We start from the raw sequence: 8716 nt of genomic DNA, 5'->3' as shown, positions 1-8716 counted from the left end.
TCCTCCTAGCCTAGGCTGTCAAAGGTGAGGGCACTTGGCAAATGTCCAGTGTCATAGGACATAGGAATTTATGTCTGTTCTTCTTGTACTGCAGGGCAGGTGGTTAGGATGGAGTGTGCAGCCCAAAGAGAAACCTCTCTTTGCTTAAGAACGGACCCAGATTCACGAGTGAACAAAAGGAATCCTTTGTTGCTGCTGCTGCTTTTAATGTTGCATGCATGGGTGATTTGCCTGCACATATGTCTGCGCATCACATGCATGCCTACTTGCCACAAAGACAAAAAGTTGTTCTATTCCTTAGGACTGAGTTAGCCACTGTGTGGATGCTGGGAATCAAACCAGGGCCTCTGAAAGAAAAGCCTATGGTACGTTTATGCTACATACACCTCTCCAGTCCCAGAGAAGCACAGTGGTAGAGAGACAGAAAAAAAAGAAGGGAGAATGGACTGAGGGAGAGTTGAGTCGTATCCACACTTTGTATGACCCTGATAGCAGCAGTGAGCCAGTGCCCACCCCTCGAAATAAAGCTGCCTTCCCCTCTTCCCTCTCCCCCCTCCTCTCTCCTCTCTCTCCTCTCCTTATGGGAGCTGGGGGACAATGGGGGGGAATGCTTGGAGCTAGAGGAACCCCAACAGGACATGACTGTGAACAAGTAACAAATTCTATGCTGTCAGATTTAATATAGATATCTGCTTGGGAACTGGTTTATTGAGGATTGAAACACTTTGAAATGTTGCATGTAGCAGCAGGCAAGAATGACAGAGAAACCAAACCAAAAAAAAAAAAAAAAAAAAAAAGATCTCTAATACAAGCCTTACTGATCAGCAGTCGGCAAGCATCACCAGGCAAAACAGAGCAGAGAGCAGTGTCAAAGCTTTTTCCAAGAAGCAGAGGAGATGACTCCACCCCCAACCCCACCCCAGTCTAGAATGTGTTGATTTCCATTCTAAAGCCATATGGACCCAACCAGTGCAGCCCCAGAAGCTTCAAATAAACCCCAATTCTGTCACTGGCTAAGGGGCAGCTCAAACAATTCAGCCTGTCGTGACATCCAGCTCTGTACCTTTAAGGAGAGGATGTCTTTGGCAGACTCTGGTATTCCCTTAAAGTCAAGTCCAAAAATGTTAAGACGAAATTCATCTTGTCTGTCCCAATTTTCTTGTTTTGTGTTTTTGGTTTTTGAGTCAGGGTCTCATTACATAGCTCAGCCTGACCTGGAAATCACTGTGCAGTTCAGACTGGGCTTGACTTGGAGCAGTCTGCTTGTCTCTCCCTCCCTCCTGTATGTGTTTTTATTGTCCAGTGTGTGTGGTGCAGGCATGCTTCAGGTATGTCTGTATGAGCATACCCTCAGGCTAGAGAAGGACATCCCATAGCTTTCTCTATCGATCTCTGCCTCATTAAAACCAAAGCTCTCCAGTGCTGCTAGGCTGGCTGGCCAGTGGGCTCTCAGCATCCACTTGTCTCTCCCAGTACTGGGGTTAAAGGGATGCACTGCCATGTCTGACTTTTTCTTGTCAGGTGGGGATCTGAACTCAGGTCATCATGTTTGCACAGTAAGTGCTTTTATAAACTGAGCCATCTCCCCAGGTTCTTGGCTTATTATTTTAAATTTAGTTTTATTTCCCTTTTTCTTTTTGAGAAAAGATCTCACTGTATAACCCTGGCTGGCCTGGAACTCAGAGATCTGTCTGCTTTCAGAGTACTGGGCTTAAAGGTATATGCTACAACACTCTGCAACTTGAATTTATTTTTAACAAAAAAAATGTCCATATTAACGCCACCCCAATCTGTTAAGCCTGCGGATGACATCACTCCACTCTTCCCTGCTGGAGAACTGAACTGAAACTGCAGTCAGAGCCAACACAGCGAGGATGCTTGGTGATAACAGCACTACCAGTCCATGAGGCCACTCACCCTCTCTGAAGCTGTTTCTTCAACTGTGAGCAATGGACACAGGCTGCCAGAAATAAAGGACCCTGTCTGAAACACCTGGGGACACTTGCAGGGCCTTAGCAGGGGTTGAAGCAGGGGTTGAGGTGTGGGTCAGCCCTGCTGGGCACTGCCTTCCAGAAATTTCCATGTGCTTTCCCACACTGTTTGCTCAGGGTGAGACCATCTCTCCCAGCTGTTGCCAGAGAGCCAACAGGAACCTGAGAGCTTAGTCTAGTGGGGAGGAAGCCCCTCCTGCCTCCAGAGGATTAGGCTTCTGGGAGTAAAGCTCAGAGAGAGGGTGGAGGGGGACAGTGAGAGACAAAGAACTTGTTGGTGACAAAGCTCTGTCCTACTCTGAATCACTGTGTAGGTATACATTTTTTGCAACCTAGTTTTAATAAGGTTCAACCCCTCTTCTGGCCCACCACCCAGCACAGGTAGTAGAAAAGTTATTAGGATATAGGGGAAGCAGTTCAGCAATAGTTCTTTTGGTGTGAGCTCTATTTTCTTTGTCAGCAGTTGAGTCCTGTAGCAAACACCAAATACAGTTCAGCAGCTGCAGAGCAGTCCTCTAGGCAGGCAGACACTAGGCACAAATCAACAGCTTCAGTCCAGTCCTCTCAGCAAGCAGCTGAGAGTCCAGGCAGCTATAGTCCGATCCTGAAAAAATAACCAGGCTTGCCAATTGGCCTGAGATGAGGCTGTGGAAGTGGCAAGCTGCCACAGGAACCTCATGAGCAGTGTTTGGGCAAGTTTTTCTCAAAGACAGCGTTACCTTGTGTCTTTATTGAAGAATCGTGAGGCAGAGCAAACCTAAGTTCAGTGTTCATCTCCCACTCTCTTGGGGTCATATTTATAGTCCTTCCTCAAGTGTCTTTTCACGTGTTTGCTGTATCCAAACACCCTTTCACCTGGGTCTGCTTCAGGAAAAGTCTTTCATGTGTTTGCTTTAGCAAGACATCCATTTACCTGTGTGCCCCAGCAAAACATCATTTGACATAACTAACTTCCCAAAGAACTAGAAATTTCCACTTTATCACTGTCTCCTCTTCAACCGTGAAACTGAGGGTCTGAGACTGGATGATCCTTTGGGAAGTACACCAGGCTTGGAATCTTAATTTGCTTTCTACTGTTGTGATAAATACCAGACCAAAGCAACACAGGGGGAAAAGGCTTTATTTCACTTTACAGTTTTTATGGTCCATCATGAAGGGAGGCCAAGACAGGAACTAAAGCAGACTATGGAGAAGCACTGCTTACTGGTTTGCTCCAGACCCTTCGAGCCCTGGTTGTCCTGGAACTCACTATGTAGACCTGGCTGGCCTTGAACTCACAGAGATCTACTTGCCTCTGTCTGCCCAGTACTGGGATTAAAAGAGACACCACATCCAGCCTTCCATTTACTTCCCTGTCCATCTCAGGACCAACTGTTCAAAGGTGGCATTATCCACAGTGGGCTAGGCCCTTCAATATTAATTACCAATCAAGAACATCCCCCACAGGTCTGCCTACAGGACAATCTGATAGGGGCGTTTTCTCCACTGAGGTTCCCTCTTCTCAGATGACTCCAGTTTGGGTCAAGTTGACAAAAACCAGCCAAAACAGAATCCAAAACGCTTATGCACAAGGCCCCACTTTGTTGTCAGGCCAGTGTGGCTAAGACACTGAATCCTGTGTAACTGGGATACTTTCGCTGCACTGTGGTGACCAAGCATTTGGTCACACTAAGTTGTGTGACCAACTGAACCACACTCCACCTTTTTCAAGCCTTATTATTTTGAGACTCTCACCTAAGTTGCCAGGTAGGCCTAGAATGTGAATGTGATTCTTCTGTCTCAACCTCCAAAGTAGCTGAGAGTACAGCCTGGATCTAAATGGCTCAAGTGGGATTTTGCATTTCAGGTGGCTCCCCTGGGTGATACCACACTGCAGGCCTTGGGCCTTTTACAGGAGCTTATAAAAATGCATGTTCCTGGGGGCATTCAGTGCCTTGTCCTGCAGGACTCCACAGAGAAGATACTCACTGCCTCTGCACCTAGAATTTGGAGAGAACAGGCCTGCCTGAGCTCAACCTCCTCCTAGGGCTCAGGGCTCCTTCCTCACTACAGCAGATACTGTTGGCACTTCCCTGGGCATCCGTGCAGATTCATTTAAAGATCAGGAGGAACCAATGTGAGACGGCTCACAACTGTAATCACAGCACTTGTAAGGCTGAGACGGGAGGATTAGGATTTCATGATAAGCCTGGGCTACATTAAGAGTGCCAGGCCAGATTAGCCGACAGAAGACCCTACCACAAAGTACAGAACGAAACAAACAACAAAAGTCTCCAGACAGACTAGGAGTGGGGAATAAATGAAGCTAGCTGATAAAATAAATTGTTAGTACTGTGAGCTCAGTTTTTTAAAGTCACAATTTTTGAGCACAGTTGAATATTCTTATATAAATTCTTGTATTGAACAAATTCACTTCTGGGAATTTATCATAATTTGTATCTTAAATAAAGAAAAATCTTTGTAGGCAGCAGTTTTCATATCACAAGAACAGCTGGGCAATGGTGGTGCTCGCTTAATCCCAGAAACAGGAGACAGAGGTAGGTGATCTCTTCGAACTAGAGGCCAGCCTGGTCTACAGAGTTAGTAGTTTTTTTTTTTTTTTTTTTTTTTTTTTGGTTTTTTTCGAGACAGGGTTTCTCTGTATAGCCTTGGCTGTCCTGGAACTCACTTGGTAGACCAGGCTGGCCTCGAACTCAGAAATCCGCCTGTCTCTGCCTCCCAAGTGCTGGGATTAAAGGCGTGCGCCGCCACCGCCCGGCGAGTTAGTAGTTCTAAGACATCGAAGGATACACAGAGAAAACCTGTCTTGGAAAAAAAAAAAACAAAAAACCAAAAAAACAATAGTTACAGCTGGGAATTGATCTCATAGAAGGAGAATCACAAACTAGGAAACACCCCTCAGTGGAAGTTTACATAATTAAAAGCATCTATTCAGTTATGTTCACACAGGGAAAATATTATGTGTGGTTATGTTAAAAAAAAAAAAAACAAGATATTAAATGGTATATATTGCACAGTTATGTAGATTGGTATCTTTAAAAAGAGACTGAATTACAAAAATGACTTGATGCACTCAGAATGTGATCTCTTCTCCCACCTCCAGCACAGTGGCCTAGCCTCTCACCCACAGGCAGCACCAGCCTCTGTTCTATTCCTCCTCTCCTACTTCTCCAAGCACAGGTATAGGGTCCTCATAAACAGGCCACATCTCTCTTTGGTCCCAAACAAAGTGAATCCATGAGATGATGTCATCTACGGATGTTCCCTTGCTGCACCCAATCCTGCCTCCTCTGGGCCTTGGCACGTGCCATGCTTGCTGCTGAAAGCTTATGCTTAGCTGAGTAAGTTCTCCTTCACTCCTTAAGGAGATCCCTTTAACATAGCTCCCTGTGCATGCCCTTGGCTTTTCTTCAGGGCACTTCCCCTTCACAGCACACATGCTTTGTTTTCTTTTCTGACTGCAATCCTGATCCCTTGAGGCTTTCTCTGCTGCAACCCTCCATCCTAGCACACAGTAGGCAATCAGTAAACACTTCCTGAATGAAATCAGGTACTAGAACTATCCAGAACTATCCAGGGCTTCCTGTTTCTTTTGCTGCTTCCTACTAGGCTGGCAGCAGAAGCCAACAGCAAAAGGCAGTCAGGGTGGCCTCTGGTGCACACTGAGTCCTGGGAGGCAACACTCAGAGCCCAGTGGCTGACAGAAAGGACTCCTAGGTGGGGTCTGGCTTACCACCCACAGCTGTGCTGCCCTGGGAAAAAATTTCTCTGACATTCACTTTTCCCTTTCTCTCTCTCTCTCTCTCTCTCTCTCTCTCTCTCTCTCTCTCTCTCTCTCCCTCCCTCCCTCCCTCCCTCCCTTCCTTCCTTCCTTTTTTTTGGTCAGAAAGAAAAGGATAATACCAGGGGCAAACTATTAAGAGGATAACCATAAGGCACCAGCACAGAGCCTAGCCTGGGAGAACTGGCAACTGTTTAACTGTTGTTAAACTCTAAAAACGGTCACATAGGGGTCTTGTTCTATTCCAGGTTTACAACTCTCTCTAGCTGACCTGAAGCTTATAACCCAGAAGACTCAACACTTACAGGGGAGAAACTGGGTCAAAGAGTACAGTGCTTGCCACAGACAAGAGCCCCAGAACCTACTCTTCAGAAATACTGTGCCAATCAGGATGGTATGCAGGGTCACCCACTGGGGCTCCAGCCTCTAAATGTCCCTGTACAAGGCAGACTCTAGAACCATTGGTCAGCCACCTAGAATTCATTTCTTACAAAGGAGAACTGCAGCAACAGAAGGACCTCACCACACTGGCAGGCAGTGCCCTGGCTGCAGAGGCAAAGACTGCTCCCAAGCTGGGGCTTCACATGGCCTCTATGCATGGACGTGTCAGAGGCTTGGTGAGCAGTCCTTGGGGAATAGCTGCTGTGAGGGCTGAGACCACAGAGCAGAGGCTGGGAGGGTCTTAGAGACAGTAGTCCTCAGAGTACCCTGCCAGACTCACCAGGGCAGTGATGCTGCTGAGGCCACACTGCCACACACTGTGGGAGCATGTACCTGTCCTCAGCACTGTACCACACGACTGCTGACTCCTGCCTGTTGTGTTCACAACAAAGGAGCCCAGGGATGACAGTGGCTGGGCCTGGCAGTGGGAAAGTCTGTGGGCCCTTTAGGGGATCCCTGGATAAGCAGCCAATAGGCCCACCTGCTCCTTGGCTTTGTCTGTATTTATAAGGTCACTTTAGGTAACTGTGCTAATGGATTCCACTGATTTTTAAAAACAAAGGGGAGTTTTCAGGTAGTCATGGCTTTGTATCAAAAATATAGAGATCAACTGAGTGTCATGATAGACACCTGTAATCTCAGCACTTAGGAGGTAGAGGCAGGAGGACCAGGAGTTCAAGGCCAGCCTGGGCTAGAAGAGATCATCTTAACCTTACCCCTTTGTTCCTCCCCCAAGTCCCCAACCAAGAAACCCTATTTAAAAAAAAAAAAAAATCTTCCTCTTTATAAAGTAACTGCTCAAGAGAGAGTTGAGCACTGCAGCCTACTCACAGCAGGGCATGCCCCAGGCTAGAAGTGGGCTGCTTTGTATGTGCAAGATCTCTGGAAGCACATGAAGCTCAGAGCGGCTCTGGCTGTGGGGCATGGGAGCCAATGCCTGGGATGGAATGCCTTCTCTTCTGGGAAGTCCTTGGTACTGTTTCCCATCTCTGACAGGAGAGAAAAGGAACATGCAGTCCCAGGAGCAGCCTTAGCAGCCAAGCCTGGTTGGGGAACCCCAGATGGGATCAAAATTCATCCCGAAGCTGGGAGGGTCTGTCCATGCCAAAGAAGGACGACTGCCTCCCATGGAGGTCCCGCTCCCGCTTCACAAAGGCAGTGAATGAGGAGACACAGTTTCCAATGAAGTGGTCAGCCTGGCCAAGGATGTACAGGTCTATCTGGGCCACCTCGGGTTTCAGGCTCACCACCTTCACCTGTAGGAAGGAAGATAAGAACATTAGCAGGTGCCTCAGGCCAAGGTCAGCTGAGCCAAGAGTAATAAGCCACACTCTCAACATTCCTCTCCTGATTGAAGTTTCAGACCAAGAGAAGATTGGAGAGAATGAAGATTGGGGCCAGTGTTTTTGAAGTGTGACCACCTGAGTCCTGTCTCCCACGTCAACTCCCTCAGTACCACTCCTGCTGGTGTCCTTCCTCTGCCTACCCTACAGTGCCCTCACAACTCATTAAAGGCTGCCCAGGCTTGGAGGTATACTCATGTGAACAGTATGACCTCACAAGGCACAAGGCCCTGGGTTCTACCCTCAGCATCAAACAATCTTCCCAAGAAGCCCCTCAAGCTAGCTTACGTGCTGCCTGCTTGGCTTCCCTCAAGCTGGACACGGGAGCAAGAAGCATACAGCCATCTTATCCAGCTGCCTGGATACCCTCCTCTTTCCAGCAGCCCTCCCAGGCCCCATGTCCTGTCCAATCTACCCACCCCTGAGACCTCTGTCACTTCCTCTGAGGGCCTATCCTGCCCTGGGCCTGATCAACTTCAGTGGCCTCTCTGCTGTCCCTCACAGCCTCTCCTGGTATGTTCACTACACAGCTGCCAAAAGAAACTTCTTAGATCCCATGTCCCCACCCTCCTGCTCTCCAAGCTGCAGACCCTTTACAAGTGCCCTACTGCTTTTCAGAAAGGATGCCAGAATAGCAATGCACCTTATGAGGCTTGCTCAGGCTGGCTCTCTCATCACCCAGTCCTTAGAGCTCCAGCTACAGACTGCCAAGCTCCCTTCCTCCTCCCATTTCTCCTCAGAGTGAGACACTCCTATGGAGTTTTATGTCAACTTGACAGAAGCTAGAGTCATCAGAGCAGAGGGAGCCTCAGTTGAGAAAATATTCCCAAAATGCCTCCTTAGGCTGGAGGCAAGAATGCAGACTGTTTCTTTTCCTTCCTTCCTTCCTTCCTTCCTTCCTTCCTTCCTTTCTTTCTTTTCTTTCTTTTTTTTTTTTTTTTGACAGGATTTCTCTGTTTAGCCCTGGCTGTCCTGGAACTCACTCTGTAGACCAGGCTGGCCTCGAACTCAGAAATCCTCCTGCCTCTGCCTCCCAAGTGCTGGGATCAAAGGCGTGCGCCACCACTGCCTGGCCAGACTGTTTTCTTCCTTCTTTCCTTTTTTTTAAAAGATTTATTTATTTTAAGTATGTGAGTATACTGTTGTTGTCTTTAGACACA

The 8716-nt window shown here is 47.6% G+C and overlaps 1 protein-coding gene across 1 annotated transcript in view; it reads right to left on the bottom strand.

Moving 5' to 3' along the window:
• Window positions 1–3093: 3093 nt before the first annotated feature.
• The window catches only part of Pofut1 (protein O-fucosyltransferase 1), a 28587-nt gene continuing 22964 nt past the window's right edge, over window positions 3094–8716 (bottom strand). The window contains exon 7 of the mRNA XM_034493675.3: window positions 3094–7469. Coding sequence (XP_034349566.1) covers window positions 7281–7469 — 189 coding nt within the window. The 3' untranslated portion in view covers window positions 3094–7280. The remainder of the gene's footprint in view (window positions 7470–8716) is intronic.

This window comes from Arvicanthis niloticus, chromosome 2 (genome assembly GCF_011762505.2).
Source record: "Arvicanthis niloticus isolate mArvNil1 chromosome 2, mArvNil1.pat.X, whole genome shotgun sequence".
NCBI classification, from domain to species: Eukaryota; Metazoa; Chordata; class Mammalia; order Rodentia; family Muridae; genus Arvicanthis; species Arvicanthis niloticus.
This window is presented reverse-complemented; position numbering and strand designations above follow the sequence as displayed.